General features: G+C 42.4%; 1 protein-coding gene across 2 annotated transcripts in view; it reads left to right on the top strand.

Moving 5' to 3' along the window:
* Window positions 1-24313, top strand: part of FRMD3 (FERM domain containing 3) — a 130019-nt gene that overhangs the window by 84279 nt on the left and 21427 nt on the right. For both annotated transcript variants that reach the window (XM_081213704.1, XM_081213703.1), the window contains exons 6-10: window positions 1809-1932; window positions 14930-15017; window positions 17680-17768; window positions 22371-22434; window positions 23182-23270. In XM_081213704.1, the coding sequence (XP_081069830.1) occupies window positions 1809-1932; window positions 14930-15017; window positions 17680-17768; window positions 22371-22434; window positions 23182-23270 (454 nt within the window). The remainder of the gene's footprint in view (window positions 1-1808; window positions 1933-14929; window positions 15018-17679; window positions 17769-22370; window positions 22435-23181; window positions 23271-24313) is intronic.

Genomic DNA, 24313 nt, shown 5'->3' with positions numbered 1-24313 from the left:
GCACAATAACCTGGGAACTTCCTCTCTGCCCAGAACGTTGGAGGCTATACACCACACCCCCCTCAACAGTATTTATAGGAACTCAAACACTGAGATCCTGCTCTGTTCTAGTAACAAGAAGCCGAAAGCACCAGCCTGAAGATGATGAGTGAGACCTCGTCGAAACGTCGCCTAGACACCCCAACTCTTACACGGGAAGATACCCGAAGACACCAAAACCTGCATATATATATATATATATATATATATATATATATATATATATATATATATAGCAATATCAAAAACCTTATGAAAGTTTTATAAACTAATTTGGTTTGGATCCAGATTTAGTTAGTCATAGTTTGGTCCCATTGAAATTGATGTGATCTTAGTTAGCAATAGCTGCTGGGGGTGTATGTGGGAGCAGAGATGCGGGTGGCGCTGTGGTATAAACCACTGAGCATCTTGGGTTTGCCAATTGGAAGATCGGCTGTTCGAATCCCCATGACGGGGTGAGCTCCCATTGTTCTGTCCCAGCTCCTGCCAACCTAACAGTTCAAAAACATGCCAGTGCAAGTAGATAAATAGGTACCTGCAGCGGGAAGGTAAACAACATTTCTGTGTGCTCTGGCTTCCATCACAATGTCCTGTTGCGCCAGAAGCGCTTTAGTCCTGCTGGCCACATGACCCGGAAAGCTGTCTGTGGACAAACACCAGCTCCCTTGACCGGAAAGTGAGATGATCGCCGCAACCCCATAGTTGCCTTTGACTGGACTTAACTATCCAGGGGTCCTTTACCTTATGTGGGCGCAGTCTCCTCCTGGCAATGACAGTGTTGCATTTGCCGGGGTGGGGTAAGGCAGCAGTGTAGGTGGTGGGACTGATGCCATCGCTGGCGACCACTTGCGATTTCACACTGTCCCACCCTATCCCAGTACAGTGGTACCTCTGGTTACAAACTTAATTTCTTCTGGAGGTCCGTTCTTAACCTGAAACCGTTCTTAACCTGAGGTACCACTTTAGCTAAAGGGGCCTCCCGCTGCCGCGTGATTTCTGTTCTCATCCTGAGGTAAAGTTCTTAACCCGGGGTACGACTTCTGTGTTAGCAGAGTCTGTAACCCAAAGTGTTTGTAACCTGAGGTGTTTGTAACCCGAGGTACCACTGTACCAGGAAGCAGTAGCAACCACTGCAGGAACCACTGCAGCTCTGCCAGCTAGATATTATTCATTCATTTGTTTATTTTTCACAGAACTGATATACTGTTTTGCTGAAATAAAACAGCTCAAAGCAGATATCTGACAGAATAAAACAATAAGATTATTTAAAAGAAAATAAGAAACGATAAGCTTAAAACTAAATTAAAATGCATGCTGACTAACTTGTCCCATTAATTTCAGTGAGACTTATGCATGACAAGCTTAGTCTGGAGCCGTCAAAATTGTAAATAAATACGTAGCTGAAATAACAGGCTGTGTGTAGCTTTTTCTGTTTCTCTTTGGGGAGAGTGTTCCAAAGGCACCACAACCAAAAAGGCCGTCCCTTCAGTAGCCATCTGCTTAAGATTTGAAACTGCCAGAGAAAGGCTTTCTGAATGACATTAACTTTGCACAGGAGAAAGACCCATTCAGATACCTGAGTCACAAACTATATAGGGCTTTAAAGGTAAGCACCAGTGTCTTAATATTATATGTGGAGGTCTATTCATATATTAACAACAAATAATTCACTGCCAGTTTATTTTTTGTGACTAGGGATTCAATTTAGCTAGCTGATCACATATTTGGTATTTCTTCCCTAATCTTTCTTTGCATTTTTATCTGTGCAGCTGAGTTCGGTGACTATGATCCTGATGAACACTTGGACAATTATGTCAGTGAGTTTAAGATTTTCCCCAAACAATCCCAAAAGCTGGAGAGAAAAATACTTGATATACATAAAAACGAATTCAGGTAATTTTGAAAGCTGATTAAAGGATGTATTGAAAGAGGATTATTTAACTATTATTTGTTAGAGCTTTCTGCAGGTTGTAACCTACATAGGTAGAAAATAAAAATCTGTATTTTAAAGGGGTCAATAGATGACAATGCAGTATAAAATTTTGCAAGTCAACAGATCTGCTCAATATGTTATGATCCAAAACTGAGCCGAAACCATGGTAAGGCCACAATTACCGTATTTTTCGCCCTATAGGACGCACTTTTTCCCCTCCAAAAATGAAGGGGAAATCTGGGTGCGTCCTATGAGGCGAATGCAGGCTTTTGCTGAAGCTTGGAGAGCGAGAGGGGTCGGTGCGCACCGACCCCTCTCGCTCTCCAGGCTTCAGGAAGACATCCGCAGCCTAGGCAGCCCTGCAGGAGGTCCCTGCAGGGCTCCCCACGCTGCGGATAGCCCCTCGCGCCGGGCAGAACGCCCCTCGCGCCGGGCAGACATCGGCCAGCCCCACAAGCTTGGGGGACAGCAGGGAGGCGCAGCGCCGCCATCCCGCTGTTCCTCGACCTGGTTCGGTTTCCCCGACCTGCTTTTGGGGGATAAATAAAGGGGGGGAAATTCCTTTATTTCCCCCCCCCCAAAAAAAACCTAGGTGCATCCTATGGGACGGAGCGTCCTATGGGACAAAAAATACGGTAAGCTCATTGATTTCAGTGAGCTAATACAGGTGCAACTCCATATTTGATTGGTTTAAAAACACTTTGGTTTAAGAACGGACTTCCGGAATGGATTAAGTTCGTAAACCAAGGTACCACTGTATAAACTCTCAAAAGATCAGCAAGTAACATATAATCACAACATACATATTGTTTTATATTTCTCTGTTTTTTACCTGGATGTAGCAAATACTGAGCTAGCGTATATGAATGTCACTGCTACTGACAAGTGGTAATTTTGGTTTTGCTGGTGAATTTTACGGAAAAGAACATGATTGCTATCCAAAGGTTTAGAACATACTTTGATGTTCAATTACGTTCTGGTTAAACATTTTACCATTTCCTGAAGAGCAGCTATGTTAGCTTGTGGTGCCTTCCAGTTAAGACTAACTTGTTTATTACTGCAACATATTCACAGGCAAGAGTCTACCTCTTTGTTTTTCCCCAAAAATAATAATTGTATTTTTCATTTTCAGCTTTTACAAATATTTTGACAAGAAAAACAAAATCTTTGCAAATCTAAATTACCTTTCCCTCGACTTCCCTCTGCTCCTTTCTGCGGTTACTTATTTCATATATTTTTATTATGGCATATCGAATTCAAATATATTAACAAATTTTCCCAAATCTTCCCCTTAATTGTCTCTTACTGCACATGTTTATATCAGTCCTGCTAATGTTTTAATTTGTTTACAATATGTCTTCAAATAGTCAATAATTTCCCCCCATTGTATTTTAAAAAGTCTACTTTGATTATAGTTCTCTTTCTAGAAGAAAATCACATGAGAGGTTTCGTTACTGCTTTCATTTTAATTGCCATTCTGTTGATTTTGTGGTAATTATCCTTTGAAGGATATTTTCTTATTACTGTTGGATGAGCACTTTTAATGTACATTACAGTTTTTAAACATTGTTGCTTGGTTTTTATTAGTTTGAATTTCTTTTCTAGTTGCTTTGAGACTGTTCCGATGTAAAGCAACTCATAAATGTAATGAATATTAATAGTTTATCATCACCATCATATATATGTAGAACATTTCTCTCCTTTGACATATTAATTGATAACAAAACAGAATAGAGAGGACAAACCATTTCTCTCTTTCTATAGACATTTGCGGCCTCTTATTAATTTGGAGATAAACGTTGTTTTGGGAAAGGCTGCCCCCTTCAGGCATACTTTTCAAATGAAGAATTAAGAGCATAATTTAAATTATCCTGCACTAGATGTCATGGAATGTTGCTAGAAAACCACTGGCTTTGTTTATGTAACACTTGCAATTACCAGCAGATTCCAAGACCTAGAAGTAGTTGGAATTTCATTTAGGGAGAGATAAACTGTGCTAGCAGAATGCAGTATCCGAAGGCAAAGGCACAAGACCATGCAGGGAACAGTATCTGCAGCCTGAGAAAGCGCCTGTTAAGGTCTGCATTTTTGCAGGATGGGCTTTGCGCGTCGAGGTCCCCAAGACACCCCAAATAAGAACACAATGACACTTGTTTCTTGTTTAAGGTTTTTGGCATAATTTTGGCTACAACTTTATTCAAATTACAGCAATGTGAGTGGTTGCTTAGGCATTGGTAGCGACTAACTGACCCCGCACAGGGACAGCACCCCCCGCGAAGTCAGCAAGGGTAAGTCACCTGGGGAGAGAGACGGGACTGGGAACCATGTCTCACCTCTCCCCAGAATGCTCCCAGGGGCTCTTGCGTGGCCCTAGCCCCTTGGCAGGGGTTCGGACAAAAGCATGGCGAGCCCCTGGGTTCCTTTAACGGAAAACCCTTGCAGCAGCAGCAGCATTTTGGAGGGGCAGGCACAGCCAATCCATACCCCTCCACCAACCAATTCTCAAACCAATGCCTAACTGCAACCTTACAAGTTGTGACGATTTGCTACGCAGTAGGCAAGAACCAAATGGCCCCAGCCAATCAGCCAAATGGACAAAATTCCTACCAGGCCCCTGCTTCAAAGCAGACGACCCCATGACAGGCATAGCAAGGTCAAGTGAACAGCCTAACATTAGGGAGGGAGGATGGGTGATCTGAAGCACGCAGCGAAAGAGGAAGCTCGTCACTGCGTGCAGTGTATTTAACAAACAGGGCTGTCAAGTCAATAAATGGCAATATATAAATCTCCCCAGTAACAGCCCACCCCTGCTTAAAGATGGCCAGACTCTTTTGCCCAGCAACAGTGAGGTGTCTTGTCAGCCCGCACCTCAACACGTGCTCTCCATGAGGGAGAACACACTTTGCACAAAATGACAAGATTGGTCTCCGTGATATAGATACGCAACTAGGGTTGCCACAGTTGATGAGCTTTTTTAAAGGAAAAACCAAGTTGAGCTTTGTTTCAAAATCCCAGGCATTTTGCCAAAATTCCCCCTAGACGGTATTTCCGGCAGGAAATTCTGGGCGTAGGGCAACCCTAAACACTGCCTCCGTGGTTGTGCTTTGCATGCAGAAGATCCCAGGTTTTCAATCCTGGGCCTCTCCAGGTAGGGCTTGGAAGTCACCAGCCTAAGCCACCGCCAGTCCGTATAGACAAGTATTGAGTCAGACAGGTCAGTGGTAAGTTTCAGTGTAAGGCAGCTTCCTATAGTCCTGTGTTCCTAGGGAACATATGCACACAAATCTGTCCGCCTCTGTCAAGTGTAAATAGGTTGCTTATGATCTCTTCAGGTACTGCTTCAGGGGACACCCCCCCCCCCACACACAAATAACGTGTGGGTAAAATTGAGCAAGCGAAAAAAGTGAATTTTAAAAAAGGAACTATGGAGCCAGACAAGTTGATACAATAAATGTTTGAGTGGTTTTAATGTGTTTGGCTGATCGCCGAAGAATGGATGCTTTTGAATTATGGTGCTGGAGGAGACTCTTGAGAGTCCCGTGGACTGCAAGAAGATCAAACCTATCCATTCTGAAGGAAATCAGCCCTGAGTGCTCACTGGAAGGACAGATCCTGAAGCTGAGGCTTCAATACTTTGACCACCTCATGAGAAGAGAAGACTCCCTGGAAAAGACCCTGATATTGGGAAAGATGGAGGGCCCAAGGAGAAGGGGACGATATAGAACGAGATGGTTGGATAGTGTTCTCGAAGCGACCAGCATGAGTTTGACCAAACTGCAGGAGGCAGTGGAAGACAGGAGTGCCTGGCGTGCTCTGGTTCAGGGGGTCACAAAGAGTCGGACACAACTAAACGACTAAACAACAACAACGTGTTTTTATTTTTTAAAAAACAGCTGCCTGTTTGGGGTTGGGAATTAGGATCAGGATTGTGCTATGCAAGGAGGGGTAATGCTTTCCCTCTGCGTCATAGTCCTGTTGAAAATGCACCCATCCTCAAAGCTGACGCTACCCCTGGAATGGAAGCTGATATCTGTCTCATTGCAAGACTGACTGATGGCAGGTGAAACCAAGACAATCTGTGTAGTAGAGAAGCATATATTTCAGGAAATAGTAAATGAAAAAGAAAACAAGCGGCACAAAACAGCAAGTGAAGTCACATCAGACTGCAGGTAGTCCAAAGTTAAATCCTGTGATTGGTAGAAGGGGCATAGAAACATTTTTACTTAATGCAGGATGTTTAATTCTAGTTTGGCAGGGGATCCATAGGTGCTTAGTATAACTGTCACATATTCTACACTTGAAAGCCTGAATTAAATGTTCAGTATTTGTAATATTGCCACATACTCATTACTGGCAGATAAAATATTGCTTCCATCCTCTATCCTCTATGAGTTTTGAGAGGCTGTCATGGGATCTTGCCAGCTCATAACATTTTTCAGATGTTATTTCACTGCTGGTGATTTTTGTTTGTTCATATAGCGCATTGTGCCATATTAAATTAGCATAAAGTGTCTCTGAGAACATTTGCAAGATCTCACTCTTTTATTCCACATTAGTTAATACACATTAGTAAATACTGACATCCTATCTTTCTCTCTGTTCAAAACCCCTATCACAAATTAGAATTATCAGTCCAGACTACAGAGTGCAGTTTCAATATCCTTTCATGTACTGTATATTAATTAGTCTTAACATGCTTTGAAAAAGATGGCTAATGAATGAGTAATAATTATCTTATGCACATTTTAAGTGCTTTTTTATGGCAGCATTCTAACAATTCAGTGATGATACTCAATGCATTTTTAAAATAATTAACCCTGAATACCATCATTGCAAGGGATGCAGGTGGCGCTGTGGTCTAAACCACTGAGCCTAGGGTTTGCCGATTGGAAGGTTGGCGGTTCGAATCCCTGCAATGGGGTGAGCTCCCGTTGCTCAGTCCCAGCTCCTGCCAACCTAGCAGTTCGAAAGCACATCAAAGTACAAGTAGATAAATAGGTACTGCTCCGGCGGGAAGGTAAACGGCGTTTCCATGCGCTGCTCTGGTTTCGCCAGAAGCGGCTTAGTCATGCATGCTGGCCACATGACCCGGAAAAACTGTCTGCGGACAAACGTTGGCTCACTTGGCCAGTAAAGCGAGATGAGCGCCGCAACCCCAGAGTCGTTCACGACTGGACTTAACTGTCAGGGGTCCTTTACCTTTACCTTTACCTTCACCATCATTGCAATGGTTGAGTTCTATGGAAATTCTGATCTCTAAGCCTGACTGCAACTGAATCTCCTAAGAAGGTGCTGGTAGAAGGCATGGTAGCTTTAGAGGACTGTGATTAATTAGGCCTTGTAAGCTTTTCATCAGTTTGTCCACCATAGTGAACAAAGAGGATGCTACTCTAATTGACTTAGAAACTATCAGGTGCTAAATTTCTGTGTGATGAGGGAAGTTTTAAGCAGATATTCAGCATTACTAGTTTTCATGTTGCCTTAAGAAGTATGACATATCTGTGACAAGGTGAAAAGAGCAAACCAGTAACCAGATGTTGAAATAAATAGTCGAGTGCTGTAAATTAAGACTCAGTAGAATGATATAATATAATGTTGTATTTAATTCTGGTGGTCAAAAAAATTCCAGGTACTAAATTTCTGTCTGCTAATTAAACATACTGTAGAAATCTCCTGTGGCCGCATCAGGATAACAGTTTGTCATGGGGCCCATGGATACAGCAGAGCAAAACAAATTATCAGTGAACAAACTCCGTATCACATGCATGAGCTGCTAGGGAAACGGTGACTCACAGTGACAGGTGCCAAAGTGGGGAACAAGCATCTTTTTCAGGTGTAAGAACATTTCCCGTTTTCTTCCTCATGAAGATCTATCAAAATGTGGAGCATAATCTTTGTGAAATGCAAACAGAATTGGTGTCTGAAGGTTGTTCTTTCTGAAGTAGATGTCAGATTTCTAGCTATGTTTTCTAGTCGTTGTTTTAAATGCACCACCTTACACTTTTATCATAAAGAAAGTACAATTCACATTTATTCAACAACAATTTTAGTGGCTAAATGCTGGTCTAATGTAGTTTTGCTCATAGGGATGGACCATCATATATATTTCATTCATTTTTACCTCCAAGAAGCTCAAGGCAGACATAGGGGGTTTGATCCTACAACAGTGTTTCCTTTTCTCACCCCAGCAGCTTCCTTTCAATATTTTCCAGAAGATCTGGGGTCATTGCTGGGCTGTATTACCAGGGGGATGAGAGGAGAAAATTCTAACTTAGGCAATCTTGAGGTACAACCCATTCTTCCCTCCCATTTTAACCCTACAGCAGCCCTGTGAAATTGGTTAGACTGAGAAAGAGTGAGCGGCTCAAAGGCATCTGGCGAGCTTCATAGCTGAGTGAGGGAAGGCCTAGTCCATCACTGTTCAACAAAAATAGGAGTCATATGGAAGACTAACACATATATCTACTATTGCATGGCATGGTTTCAACCACTTCTGGGATTCTTCACAGAGCATTGTCTGACTCGTAAGAAGAGACAGATAGAAATCCTTACAGTTGTACTAGTAGCAGCAATGTGTACACGGGTCATCACGTATCTAACTTCAGACAGAACTTCAATTTCGCTTCACACAATGCTTTTCAATATAGTCAGCTCACACACTTGGCTACTAGTCACCAAGTGTACAGTAAGTGCTTTGAAAATCCTGATTTTATTTTCTGGATACACATTGGAACATTAGAAGCCATTCAGTATTAAAGGCGCACATTTTAAATAATGTGGACCTTCTTTCTAGATCTGCGATCCAGCTATTGGTTTATAATGTCTCTTTCCTGCTGAGGAGATGTGAAGGAGGGTGTTAAATTTGAAGGTGTCAATAAATCTGAAAAGGATTTTTGTTCCTAAGTTGTTTAGAGTCCTGTTGTATTCTCTGTTTTAAGGTCTGATAAATTTACAAATGCCATTTGGAAAATAGCAGTGTTAAGTCTAGAATGTCTCTTTCTACAGATAATGACCCCAATTTGTAACTCGGGTTGTGAGAAATTAGTCCTTCTACCTCTTCTGTAGTAGCTTGCTGTACAGATTGTAAAATGGCGTTTCTTTTTTACTGATCAACGTGGAAGTTCTGTAATTTCAGCTTGTTGAAATTCTGCTTATCCTTCTCGAAGAAGATCTCTGCAAAGTTCATACTCTCAGCAAGATGTACTTAATGTGAAGAGTACCTATTGGGATGATGTGCTATTTAAGCAGTCCATAGTAGCTACAACTGCTCCTCTAAATTCCACTTACCCGGTTTTGATTGCAGCTCTTCTGCTTTGATCCTTGCAACTTCTACATTTGTTTTTAATTCAAGTGTGAGACCAGCAGCTGTCCCAGATTCCAAACCCGTCAGCAAAGACTGTACAGAATTTCCCCTCTCACACTATTATGACACACTTAAGATCATTGCTCAGCCTCTGGCCCCTCAGTGGAGCTATAAGCAAGCATGATATTAAATCTAGCTTTTGGACTGAATTGCTTAGACCCTCCCATGGACTTTTCATTGTATTAGTTTGAAATCATTTGAATCAAGGTCTGGCTTAACAATGACGCACGCTGACAAGATAATAACTTTCTGTCCTTTTCACGTTACTTAAATGGTTTCCTAGGGATATTCCCCTAGAAATGAGGGGCTGGGGGATATTTCTCATGGCTGTTTGTGTGTCTCTGTGGTGGCACCTTCTTATAGTAGTTCCATCACCTACTGTGCCATGTTGCTCTTGCTTGCTACGCAAGTTGGCTCCCAATGCACAGGTAGCCCGTATGCTGATGGCAAATCATGCTGCTGGCATCAAGCTGGTACAAAGGAGATGCACAGGCAGTAGATGTTCCAGTGCCGTAACTACTTGACACTGTAATAAGTAAAATTATGCCTTAAGCCCTGCAAGGACCTATGGGACTGCCTCTCCTGGTATGCCCTGCAGAAGACCTTAAGGTCCATAAATAACAACACTTTGGAGGTCCCAAGCCTCAAGAAGGTTAGCTTTGTCTCAACTAGGGCCAGGGCCTTTTCAGCACTGTCCCCGACTTGGTGGAACGCTCTGTCCCAAGAGACTAGGGCCCTGCGGGATTTGACGTCTTTCCGCAGGACCTGCAAGATGGAGCTGTTCCACCTGGCCTTTGGTTTGGACTCACTCTGACCCCTTATATGGGATTTGGTATCTAAATTTTCCCTTGGCTTTTTTGCTGGCCCATGTAGGACCAGCATGGATAGCTGGCTCGGGTGAATATCTGATGTTTCCTCCCTTTATGGTCTTGATTTATGGGCTACTACTAAAATGAGGCTGCATTTTAAGCTGTATTTTAAGCCGTATTTTAATTAACTGTTTTTTTCTTTTTTCTTTTTTCCTATTACATTTTATTGTAATTTATATTCAGTGTTAGCCTCCCTGAGCCCGGCCCTGGCTGGGGAGGGCGGGGTATAAATTAAAATTTATTATTATTATTATTATTATTATTATTATTATTATTATGAAGTGGGCAAAGGCATTCTGCTCTTCCAGACTTACCTGCAAATTCCTTTGCTTCCAGCAACAATAGTGCAAGGCTGTTTAGCTGTTTCCATCTTTGGGCCTTTAAAACTACCTTTAGATGTTGAGCTGTCTTGAAGGGGTCTGTGAGGTTAACATATGGGAGTGCTGGAGGTGAAATAGTTAGACAGGTTACCCAATCAGAACCCAGGGGGGTGGAGTCAGAGGGACTATAAAACCAGCTCTGGGAGGGGCGGAGAGGAAGAGTTCGTTGGGAGTTGGGTGGTTGGTTGGAGTGGGAGTGAATTGGGATAGAGTCTGTGGGCAGGTTGAGTTAGTGTAGCGAAATAAGTGGAGTTAGGAACAGTTAGGAGCTAGGAAGACAAGTAAATATCTGAGAGGTGGTTTAGTGAGTGAGAGCAGGTAGCGGAAGTTATAGGTCTGGATAGGCACCCCATGATTGTAATGGACCGATACCATTTATGAAACCACACACTTGTTAAACTGCAATAAATAAACAGAACTTTATGTTCCAGTTTAACCCTGATTGGACCCAGTATTGTACCAGGTAGGGCCTGGGTGGTGGCAGCGAGAAATAAAGTGGTGGCACAGGGATCAATAGACGGTGAAACGTCCGGGGACCCTGTGTGATTGCCACAGGGCCACCCAAACTTCACTGTAGTATTGTGCAATGGTACTTCAAAGAGAGCAGAGACTGGAAGAAATTTAAAGACTATTTACAGAAATATTGTAAAATTAATGAATGTTAGAAGGATGTTGGATAGAAACTAAGGGGTTTCCAGCTGTAATGCTTTAGGAGATACGGAAAAAAAAGGTTTATAAATGGGTAAAAGCTTAATGGTAAGGATTTGCTGAACTAACAAATTGAAGTGGAATACAAAGAAGGGAGGTATGAGGAGGTCTGGGGAAATAAGCGTAAGGAAGATATGGTATGGAAAATTATTTGTTTTTTAACTGTTTTTATGTTGTGTTTTGTATTTTGTTTCTTTTCATTTTTTCATTTTTTCATTGTTATATTTTAAAAAAACTTTAATAAATATCTTTTGGGGGGGGGGGGAAACAACCAAAGAGCAGGAAAACTGCTCTATTGCCACAATATCCATGAAATGCCCTCCAAGGGTCCCTATTGGAATTACGAAACCCACCCCACTTCTGATTTGATCCTAGAATGTGCCCATTTCTCCCTGCCAGTGCCACCGCCACTGAGCTTGGGCAACTCATAGTGGCTGCATGGAGCAGGTGAAGAGGAGGAGAGGCTGTCGCTGCTGAGCCCAGCCTTGTGGGACGCACCAACTCAGAGGTGCAGGCAGAGAGCAGGGCCACCCTGGATGCGAAGAAAGCGAGAGCAGAGCAGAGAGCAAGGAGTCTTGTAAAAAATAACAATGCTTTGTGCGCCCATGTCTAACCTTGAGGAGGTTTGAGGAGGGTCAGTTGGGTGGGGAGTGAGATATGCCCCTATTTTCATCTAAGGGATGTTGGAAGGTACTGTATGCTATGAGTCCCACCGAAAGAGTAATTTTACTGGATTTAGGTTCCGCGCATGTGAGTAAATTAACACCCCCCCCACACACATCAGGACAGGCATCAGCATGACTGATCCCATAAGTCAGTGCTTTAATGAGGTAGCTTGTTCAATTGGGCTATTAGATCAATTAGTCTACTAGGTGCTTTTGTTGGTTTTTGTTTTGCTTAGTTTGAGAAGAATAAAATCTAATAGCCCAATGTAATGTGCTGCCCTTGAGTACCCCCAGAAAAAAGCACTTCGTGTTGTAGACCAGCATCAGAATTCTTTCCCTGCATTCAGTTTTATGTTTTACTGCATTTTTTTGAATTGGGTGGGGTTTGGGTTTTTTTTGTCTTGATAGTCAGTGGAGTTTGCAGATTTACTTTTCTTCTCTTTCATCCACATTGTTAGTGCAGCCCTCCCTGGTGCAAAAGCAGATTTGTATTTTTCACTCTAAGAATTTCAGAAATGACTCATTCCTTTATTTAATTTCTTTGTCTATTACTGTCCTCACTCCTTTTCTCATTTGTGACATGAACATGTGACATTGCTTGTGAAGTGGCCAATTTCGTTACAGTTTGCCTTGGTTAAAATGTTTTAGTTGTTCTAAATCCAAAACTGATAATTACTAATATATTTTCATTTTCTTGGCTTTCTACCCATTCCATTTCCAAATCTGGGAGGCATTGCTACTTTAAAACAATGCAAATGCATAACACAAATTCTATCTACTACTGTTAAACTGATTATTCTATATTTGACTGCTACTTAATATTGAGTTAGACCATTGGCTCAACTAGTCTAGTAGTAGTATTTATATCCCACCCTTTTTCCCTGACAGGGACTCAGGGGGATTACAGATAAAAGAGAAGCAGCTACAAACATAGAAAAAAGCTATTATTAAGAACAGTTTAACATTAATAATATATAAATACGTTCTATTAAAACATACAGATCATTCTGACTGGCAGTGACTCTCCAGAAGTTCAGAGGACATTTCTTAGTTTGGGGGCACAATTTTTTTCTCAGTTGCAGATCCTGCAATTGCCATATTTTTCACTCAATAAGACGCAGCAAGTTTTTGGAGGAGGAAAACAAGAAAAAAAAATATTCTGAACGAAACAGTGGATGTATGATTTTTGTGTTTCATGCTGTGGCCACAGACATGTGATTTGACGATGAGTTTGGGGTAGCCCAATGCAAAAAACCTGAGAATCCATGTGGATCTGTGCTCTGTAACCACATTTTTGCACCATTGCGGCCCCACGAAACAGTGGATGTGTGGTTTTTTTGGTGCAGGCTGTAGCCATGGAAATGCTATGTGATCTGGTGGTGAATTTGGGATGACCCAATGCAAAAATCCGAAGGATCCATGCGGATCCGTGCTTTGTAAATCTGGGCCTATCTGCCTGCAGTTTCTCTGCAGCAGAACTCTGCACAAATGCTGTGCTGCATATTGGTGAATCCTTCTGCAAAGCCAGGAGTGATCTGTATGGTTCCCTCCAGATGTTGGTGGACAACAGCTCCCATCATCCCTGACTGTTGAGCCTGCCGACTGAGGCTGATGGGAATTGGGAAGACTTACCTTTGTTCTGATTTACAATTCAGTTAAACTGTAGGTGGGAAGCAGATGGGGTTGAATATCTCACACATTGAAAAAGTAGGTTTTTTGCTTACTTTGGATAATTTAGCATGGGAGGAGAAGGACTCATTCTTTCCCCCATATCCTATTCCCCAATGCAAATCCATAAAGAGGTCACTCTGTCCCAGGGAGAAGAAGAGAAAAACGAAAAATAACTTTAAAATTAAGCACGGGTGTGCAAGTGTGCACCGAGAAGTAGCATCTGAAGTGATCAAGTCAATTAGGACGGTCACTGAGAGCAAAATAAAGGAGAAAACTTCCATCTCACAGATTCACTTCCACCTGCCCCAGGGCAAAAGGCTGAAGGTGGCGCAGGAAAGGAAACCAGAGAGGAGGGGCCCCAAACAGTTCTGCAAGATCAAACTCATCCCTACCATTAATTTTAATGATCTTGCCACACTGCTGGGTCACATGGCGTGTGGAGGGGAGCTTGCCAGGTGGAATGATCCCCCCCCCCACGATCCCCCCACCCCCACACACTCAGGGCATGGGAGGAAAAGATGGGGCAGGGGGAAGATGGTGCAGGACTCCCGCTGATGGGGCATATGAGGTGATTCCTTCCCAGTGGGTTTGTCAGAGGCTGGAGGTTACAAATGCCTCTGCTCTCTGTGCATGGATTACTGCACAGCATAGCCTTAATTATGGCTAATGCTAATGGCTTTTGATAATATTCACACCGCCACAAAGCATTTATGCAGACGCTCTGTGCAGTAGATTTATCTGAAGTATGTATGTCAATCCTTGCAAACACACTACCTTGGTGCCAGACCAGCAGGTATGCATGACATGGTTTACCATTTGGATCATGTTCGTGATTTGGATGCACGCATCGTAAAGTGGAGTGTTCGACAAGAATGCTGACAGATTCAAGTCTAGGCCTGGAGAGGCAGCCATGACCAAAATACCCTTGTTTATTTGCTTGTTTATTTCCAGAGCAGGAAAGAAACACATCTTAATAGGAGTGCTTCTTTAAAATGAATTTAGGAAATAGGTCATTGGAAACCAAGACTGCAGCTTACTTCTCACTAAGCTCCAACTGTTCCATGTGCACCAGAAGAGAGCAAATATTTGAAGGATACTTGATAGCCCCTGATTAACTGCACAGCTCACTGGAGTCCCGAGAATATGTCAAGAGCATCTAGGCTTAATCCAAAGGGATTAGGTGCTGTGAGAGAGTACAAGCAGAATCATACGAAAGATCTCCTATTTCCCCTCTCATGATAGATACCATTGGCTGAATTTTTTTGTATTTTTAAAAAAATTTTCATTGTGCTTTTTTTTAGGGGTCAGAGTCCAGCTGTTGCTGAGTTTAATTTATTATTGAAAGCACATTCTTTAGAAACCTATGGTGTTGATCCCCACCCTTGCAAGGTAATGTATTTATTTTATGGTTTTAAGCACAATTAGCATTTTCCATATTTAGTGCCTGTTCAATCCCTCCCCTATCTATGCCATTAAATATGTACTGGCCTACCATAGGTGGGTCCCCTACCATGGGCCGCGGGCGGCGCTGTGGTGTAAACCACTGAGCCTTGGGCTTGCCGATCGGAAGGTCGGCAGTTCGAATCCCTGTGACGGGGTGAGCTCCCATTGCTCAGTTCCAGCTCCTGCCCACCTAGCAGTTTGAAAGCACATCAAAGTGCAAGTAGATAAATAGGTACCGCTCCAGCGGGAAGGTAAACGGCGTTTCCGTATGCTGCTCTGGTTTGCCAGAAGCGGCTTGGTCATGCTGGCCACATGACCTGGAAGCTGTCTGCAGACAAATGTCGGCTCCCTTGGCCAGTAAAGCGAGATGAGCGCCGCAAACCCAGAGTCGTTCGCGACTGGACTTAGCTGTCAGGGGTCTTTTACCTTTCCCTTTTTTACCATGGGTGGAGCTCTCTATATACAGTAAAAATGCCAGTGGTCAGTGGTTGGTACCTCCACGTGCCGTCAAGCACAATATGCAGTATATGTTGGGAGCCTGATCATCATTATAATACTAAATAAAGAGCCATGTATTGCTTTTTAAATGTATTTGTGAGAGGAGGGCACTGGTTTACTTTTGGGTGTTGTTGTTGTTGTTGTGTTATTTGCATTCTTGTGTGTTTTTATGTTGTGAACCACCCTGCGATCTTCAGATGAAGGGCAATATACAATATACAATATACAAATTTAACAAACAAATGTATGCAATACATTGCGCAATGCAGCACATTAAGTATTCTCTCTTTCTGTAGTATGATAACAGAGTACACTTAAACTTACCGGTATCTTTCATTGTAACTATAAGGTGTCTTCTACCAGACAGAAGGGCTGGGAAAGAGATTGTAGCATTTATCTTAACTGTGTTTTGCTTCATATATTTCCAAACTGCTTTTAAAGGCAAACCGTATGAAGGCATTAAAAATGCATACTTGGCGTCAGACAACAAAGGCCAGTTTGGTCCTATCAATTTCAATGTTACTATGCCAGTTTGCATGTTAGAGTGCTAGTTTAAGTGGTTTGTTTATCCCACAAAAATTACATAGTACCAGATACTATATATATATATATATATATATATCTGCAAAGTGTGTTTCAAGTTGCAGTCTAATGGCCAACACAGACATTTCCCTTGCTGTGCTAATTTGGGGGCTAGGTAGAAATTTGCAGGGGGAAATCTGTGGGTAGGAGCAATGTGCATAAGCCCTCCTCCTCTCTCCTGCAAATGCCCTCTTGGGAGTAGCCCTCCAAACTAGACTATAAAATTGGTACTGAGCCCATATCAGCAAAGAAAACTAGTGACATTGATGTAGGTCTAATAAGAAGACCAGGGACGCAGGTGGCACTGTGGGTTAAACCATAGAGCCTAGGACTTGCCGATCAGAAGGTCGGCGGTTTGACTCCCCGCGACGGGGTGAGCTCCTGTTGCTCGGTCCCTGCTCCTGCCAACCTAGCAGTTCGAAAGCACGTCAAAAGTGCAAGTAGATAAATAGGTACCACTCCGGCGGGAAGGTAAACGGCGTTTCCGTGCGCTGCTCTGGTTCGCCAGAAGCGGCTTAGTCATGCTGGCCACATGACCCGGAAGCTGTACACCGGCTCCCTCAGCCAATAAAGCAAGATGAGTGCCAGAACCCCAGAGTCGTCTGCGACTGAACCTAACACTCAGGGGTCTCTTCATATTTCCTAATAAGAAGACCTAGCACTCATTCAAAAGCCAGAATCAGCAGATCAGCATTCTGGGGCAATATTTGACTGAGTGAAATGACATCAGCATGCAACAACTGAGATGACCCTCAGGTAAGTGAGGAGTGCATCACTTAAAAGCAGCTCCCAGTCATCTAAAACACACCTCAGTTGGAGTCCAAACTGATGTAAGCTGGATGTCAACATGGAAAATGACAGGAAAGGTTCACAAACAGGTTCCTGAATAGACCAGGTAGAGCTGATTAGGAATATAGTACAGTACTACCTTGGGGTCATGGGCGTAGCGAGGAGGGGGCAGCAAGGCAGCTGCCCCCCTCCATCAAGTAAAGAAATAAAAAAACTAACTGACAAATCACAACATAGATACAGTAGCTCAGTTCTGACCCCCAACATATATCCTGCCGCCCTAACATAAATTCTGGCTACACCCATGCTTGGGTTTGAACAGAGGGGAGAAATCACTTTGTTATTTTTGCATAATAGTGTAGTGCCTCTGTAAAATTTGAAACTTTCTTCACTATTATGTCTCTCTCCATTGCTACAAAAGTGTCTTGCACTGGCATAAGCTATAAAACTTAGCAAGAGAGACTATCATATAAATTTACTTACATTACATTTTTATGCTAACAATTATATATGACCATTATGTTAATCCTCCTGTGCTGCCCTCTAAACCTGATTATATTCTGGCAAACTGCAAACAACCTGGCTTTCTTAAACAGCTGGAACACCATCTTAAAAGCAAATTCATAGGATCTTCTACAATACAAGGAAATATATATAGCCAATTATGGAATTTTCTGCATGTTTGAACACGCCCCCTCCAGTTTCTAATTTGTTTTATCTTTTTCCCCTTTCTTTCAAGGATTCAACAGGGACCACAACATTTTTAGGATTCACAGCCACAGGTTTTGTTGTTTTCCAGGGAAATAAAAGGATACATTTGCTAAAATGGTGAGCTGAAAAATGGTTAACTGAATATGATTTTTAATGTTATAACATGTCTTGGTTTCTTCCCTTCCAAAAACTTATGTTGGTAAGTCTTGAGATATATATATATATATATATATATATATATATATATATATATATATTCATTGTAAAGTGTTTTAGTGAAATAGGATTATTAGTCCACATTTAAAACATGCATTTCAGTTTAGCTGATGGGGGTCCAGGAATTGTGTGGTAGAGAAACTTCCAGTGGTGAATTGATAAAAAGTAAGGTGATGTGCTTGAACTTCCTGGAGTCCATGCCTCCTGTTTTCTAAGCCATGCTTCCTCATCTAGATGTTTGAGAGAGTGTGATTAAGTATGAGCAAAGTCCAGATTTAGCTTGCTACCAACCACCATGTCCATTCACCCTTCTGTAGTGGGGAAAGCCTGGATCAAGGTGATCCAACGTGCAGCCAGTTTTTGGCAACTTTTGACTTTCATCCTGCCTTCCCAAAGCCAGCCAGTGAGGCGATGGGCTTTGGGAAGGAGGTGTGAGGGCTCTGACTGGGGGCTAGAGTCCTCTGACCTCCTTTCCAAAGCCTAGTCAGCACTTTCCCAGCTTTGGGAAGGAGGTGGGAGTTCTCTAGGACCCTGCCAGAGCCTTCCCAAAACTCAGCGCCAGGTGAGATAGAAGGAGGTCATCCACGTGGTGGGAGCTAAGGAATAGGAAATGGACACTTTCCATACGTTCAGAGAAGCACTTACATCTCCAAACTTCATGCATCTATAGCAGCCATGTCAAATCAGTCGATCGTGATCTACCAGTCGATCGCGGGGCATCCCTGCTTGATCCTTGTCGATTGCATGATCCTGATTGATCGTCTCCCCCCCCCAAAAAAACCCCTCAAGAACTTTGGTGAATTCTCCTCCAAAAAAGGTCAACAGCTTTGGTCAATCCAATGGGTAGATTGCTGCCAGTTTTTTTTTATAGTGGGACTAGATCGCAGTCTCTTGGGAGCTGGACATGCCTGATGTATCGGGTGAGATTCAAGGTTTGTTAAAGCATTACTTTTAAGTATCAACATGGCACAAGTCTTAAGATCTTTCATATCTCTTACACTGAGGAGAAGTAGTACTACATATACAAACATAATTTCTCCCTGACTTCCAGACTCATCCCCAGAAAGAATGGGTTTCTCTACAACAAGGAAATCCTTTATTTTAAAAATGTGACTCATACCCATAGAGAGGGGAAGAACATGCTTGAGACTCATACTAGATTGAGTGTAACATTATGCTAGCTTTTGAAGCTGATTCCAATTTACTGCCCCGGCAAATCCAGTCTCAGATTAAGCACTGAAGTGGCTTCGTCTTCATTTCTGCTTGTGAAAGTGACCTTGCTGTACAAATGGAGCTATAGTGGTTGGGAGTTACTCGTGCGTAATCCTGCCCCATTTGGGCATTAGATTGCCTGGTTAAACCCTTCGGACTGCACAGCCCATCTCAGCGTGGCTGCCCTTAGTCACTCGTAGAATCTGTCTGTGGGCGTTTCTTAAAGCGCTGCCAACATAAGAGCTGTTTGACGCCCAAGCGTCTCCGCCTCTCACTGCGCGGGAGTCTCCTGCACAGGGTGGGTGTGGGCAGCGGGGTGTCTGGGCTCTCCTCACTAACTTCCAGCGAAGAGTCCTGGAGCCCCTGCACCTCCACGTCCCGTTGCTCTCCTGGATCCCTGGTGTTACACTTATTCCCTTCCCCTTCTTCCCAGCTGAGTCTCCCCCCAGCGCTGGGACCTTCTCCTGCAGAATCAGAGACTCTCTCCTTCTCCCATGCCTCTGATGGCAGTTCCCTGACAGGAGCCATGGCACAGGACTGAAGTACACGGAAGTTGTATTCTGAACAACATTTCAGTGATTTCCTTTTATTTATTTGAATGCTTTATAGGCCACTTACAATCAAAGTGGTTTACATAAAAAATAAATACATCCTGGTACACAAGTATGCAGTAAATATATGCTCAACTGTTTAAGAAAAGAGAAAATCCAAGTCAATAGATCTAACATATATTTAACAATAATATAAATTCTAAAAAAGAGAAAATGTGTATAATCTAGCTTTCAAAAACATCCTACTCACATCATGGCTGTCACAACCTCTCATTTTCATCAAACACTTTCACCCACATACAGAACCATTACGAGGGCTTTACTTCAATGTTTTATAACACATTGGAAGGACAGATCCTGAAGCTGAGACTCCAATACTTTGGCCACCTCATGAGAAGAGAAGACACCCTGGAAAGATGGTGGGAAAGATGGAGGGCACAAGGAGAAGGGGACGACAGAGGACGAGATGGTGGGACAGTGTTCTCGAGGCTACCAGCATGAGTTTGACCAAACTGCGGGAGGCAGTGGAAGACAGGAGGGCCTGGCGTGCTCTGCTCCAGGGGGTCACGAAGAGTCGGACACGACTAAACGACTAAACAACAACAACATAACACATCAGCCATAATAACAATTATAAAGTGGCCAAAACTCAATAATAATCAAAGTCTCCACAACAACAATGCCACTCCCACAAAACTGACAGGTATTCTCTTTCTGCCTCTCAGTCCTGTAGCAGTGCAGCTTCCAACCCAGGAGATAGTGCAAGTAGCATCAGTTTCAGGTTATACTACCTACACAATTGCTCCTTAGCCTCCTGGTTCATCCCCAGATATTTCTTTTTCTTCTTTGGTGTGAGTGTATATAAGGCTACATTCTTGCCAATAATGCCAACCCAAATCATAACACATACAGTACTCCACCAGTCGCACCCCATGACAGATCTACAGCTTGAATCCAGCAACAAATGCAACACAACATCAGTGTGGTTGCACCCTCTCTGCAACCCTAAAGGGCGGCAGGTTCACTTTTCTGACTGCAAACTGGTTTTTCCAACGATATTGTAGTTAGACACAACTTTGATCCAAATGCAATCCTTGCCTGCAATTACACGTGCTACCTCTGTGCATATGTATATAGAACCCTCATTGAAGATTGAAGCATTTGGAACTAAAATGATTCACTAATGATTCAACCCTGTTTCAAATATACTGTACCACACCTTCTTTGTTAAAATGCACTAATTGCATATGTTTTTATGCGTACTGTAGGCCACCCAGGGTGGCTGGGGAAACTCAGCCAGTTTGGGCAGGGTATTAATAATATTTTTTAAATTAATATTATTATTTTAATTCTTTATTCCATGCATTTAAGGGTCCTGAATCATGAGCTATTAAAGCTGAAGTTTGCTAATAAAATATATAGCTTAGTTATGACTTGTACAAATAAATACGATGCATTTGTGTGAAAGTTTGTAAACAAGGGCAACAGGGCAATTTATTAATTAGGTGCAAATTCTGTAACTTTCCTTTATCTCTGGTTGATTTCAATCTTCTGTCTGAAATGTGGATATACAGCAAATGAAATCTGGATATACACTTAATTAACTAATGAGGCTTCCATTGTACCTGTGATTAAGTCTCAGTGAACTCAGCAGGTCAGGCTTATTAGTAAGTCCATGAAATTTCTGATGACTTGTCCATATTTGGACTGAAAATACCAAACCCAACACAGGAATGCTCATCAACCCATTTTTAAGTATAAAGCTTTAACCAATACAAGAGATCTGTAATTGAATGTTTTAAGGGTATTATACCTGTCTGTGCATCACCTGTTTCCAAATAATACATTACTTCTCATTTGCCAACTATCTACCTCCCAAGAATTAAAAATATCCTGATGTGGCAAGAGCACCTTATTAACATATTTTGCGGTACCCCAAATTAATCTCTTCAAAACCAGAAGAGACCAAATGTGGCCCTCCAGGCCTCTTCATACGGCCCTTTGGACTCTCCACCGGCAACACCCTGCGCTTCCTCCTAGAGTGCTTGATTGTGACAATACTTCTTCCTTGCCTGGAGGGAGGATAGAACCTTCTGACTTTTGCATGGCTGGATTTTAGCCTAATGTACAAAGGTTAAGAGCCACATCTATTGTTCCACCCACTTTTGCCTTTAGCCCTGGCCACCCCCAGAATATGTCCCTTTAAAAGGTTCCCCAACCCTGCTTGCTTTTTTGTTGTTGTTCCATTTCTCCCGTGTATTATTTCTTTTTGAGTTGTAGCCAGTGCTGCTGCTGTTCTGCTTCTACACTGAAAATTCCCCCCTTCTCTTCCCTGCAGCCCTCTGCACACCTTAAACATCTGTTTTAGGTGGTTGAGGGAGCAGATTTTGGGGGCATATGGGGAAGTTTAGTTATGCAAGCAGAACTCTGTGCAGGGTTAGATATAAGCCACTATAGATATTATTCTCCTTGGAACCATTCAAAAATTAAAAATAATGCCCCTACTCACAAGTTTTCAATCCAATTTATTGAATGCACAGCATTAAGAAATATATTGAACTGTTCAGTTTGTCTTATGCTATGGGTTTTAATAAGCTGTCCTTACCCTTCGCACTGAAAATAATTCATTTCACAGCAGCTTATTCTGAATGTTTATGAATTGGCTATAGTTTCATGAAACTGCCAATTGTAAAAAAAAAAGTAATGTATTTTCCTTATTTAAAGTGCTTTCTTTTTATAGGTGTGATGTCTGCAAATTAAAGTTTGAAGGAAAGACCTTCTATGTGATTGGAATTCAGAAAGAGGTTGGATATTTTAAGTTCCCTGAATACTAAAATATTTTAATTTAACATTTGTGCATTTCTAATGGATAGCAAGCATGTTTGTTCTTGATCTTACACAATAAGCTTTTACCTTGCATATGTGAAGCAGTCAACTTATGCTTTTAATTAAATATAGAATTTCCTCTTATAAAATGTAGCCTAGTTTTAGACAAATGCAACTGAAAAAAACTTAGGAAATGTATATAGCCTGTTGCAAAGGATTCTTCTTTATTGTTTATTTTTATGCATATTCATTACTTAACTTACACTTCATATAAGAAGAGTTGGGACAATAATCTTATTAGTAGCAAATCTTCAGAAATGAAACCATGTCAGCAGTACTACAAATTTGCCGATTCAAAGTTTCTGTATCTGGACTTTTTATGTTTTTCAATAATCCCCACTGGGAAATGTCTACAAAGTGACACAGCAGGAGGCCAGGGGCTTACCAAGATATAGCCTAGACCTGCTCTAGGAAGCAGGTCTAGAAAAAGCAGAAGGCAACCAGGCTCCATGTTGGGTAAACATGGAGGCAAGATGGAAAGGCATCAGCAGTCTGTGGTATAGATCATGGAACTCTTAGATTTGGAGACTGGGGGGGGGGGGGAGAGAAGAGACCTAGTGGATCAGAGAGCCCACACTTCAAACTTTCTAAGTTGTAGGCCCTTCCCCAGCTTGAAGAAGTCAACTGTTTATCTACTTTTGTTTAATTTTTCTTTGAACACATAGAAAAAGGCTATGTTGTCATTCCATACCTCTACACCAGCAGCCTGCAAACATCTCTGGAAGTGTGGAGTGGAGAACCAGGCTTTTTACAAGTAAGCAAATCTATGTAATCCCAGGTTATAATGCAGAATGTGCAGATGAGCAGAGAGCAGTGAGAGATTCCTTTCATGTTCAGTGACCATGCTATAATAACAAAAAGTACTTTGACTGTTTTGCACATCAGCTTAGTGATGGTCCAGCCTCAGGTGATATCTACATCAATTGGTACGGTGGCTTTGATGTTGGAAGTGAAGAAATTCCTTTCAAATAACCTAAAGTTTGATTAGGTATATTCAGGCCACGTTCTTTAGACACAAAGCAGAATAAGTTTTCGTTTTTATAAAAAAGCGATATTTTTAAAGCATCACCTCACACATGCAACAATTTAGCATTTGCCACCCAGAGCTGTCACAGTGCTGTTCTGTCTCTGAAACTCGGGGGGGGGGGGGAGGATTTATAGCACACATTAGCATGGCAAAGGGTAAAAAGGAGATAATCAAAGCAAGGAAATCATTGGAGACAGGAGACGGCCAAGCAGTATTTACACAAAATACAAGAAATACTAGGCTTGGCATTTGTACATTGCCTCAAAGCACCACCAGTCTCTGCCTAAAGCTCCATTGTGCCTATAAATGAAGTCAGTGCAAGGAAGTCTGACAGTTATGAGATACACTGTTGTAAGTCATGCAGTTGAAATGAGCAAAGCAGAGACATGGTTTTCTCAAATGTGGTGCAGCCTGGGAAACCAGTGGGCCACTGGCCATTTCAAGTTTCTGGGATGCAAACCATACCTTCTGGTTTGTGTAACCTCAGTTCCTTATTATTTTTCGCTCTATTGGACGCACCGGACCATAGGAGGGGGAGAACAGGGGGAAAAATTTTTTCCCTTGTTCTCCCCCTCTAAGTCAAGGTGCGTTCTGTGCATTCAAGGTGCATTCACCCGCTGGGCTCTGGAGGCTTTGGGTTCCTTTTGACCTGCTCTCTGGGGCTGGTGGGGGGCGGGGAGCGCTGGCTGCTTTCCCCCACCGCCAGCCCCAAAGACCAGGTCGGGGAAAAGCTGTCCCCTGAGCTTGTGGGGCTAGCGGTGGGGAGAAGC

This window comes from Podarcis bocagei (genome assembly GCF_964188305.1).
Source record: "Podarcis bocagei genome assembly, chromosome: 11".
Classification (NCBI taxonomy): domain Eukaryota; kingdom Metazoa; phylum Chordata; class Lepidosauria; order Squamata; family Lacertidae; genus Podarcis; species Podarcis bocagei.
The sequence above is the reverse complement of the archived record's forward strand: the minus strand, read 5'-3'. Positions and strand labels throughout refer to the sequence as shown.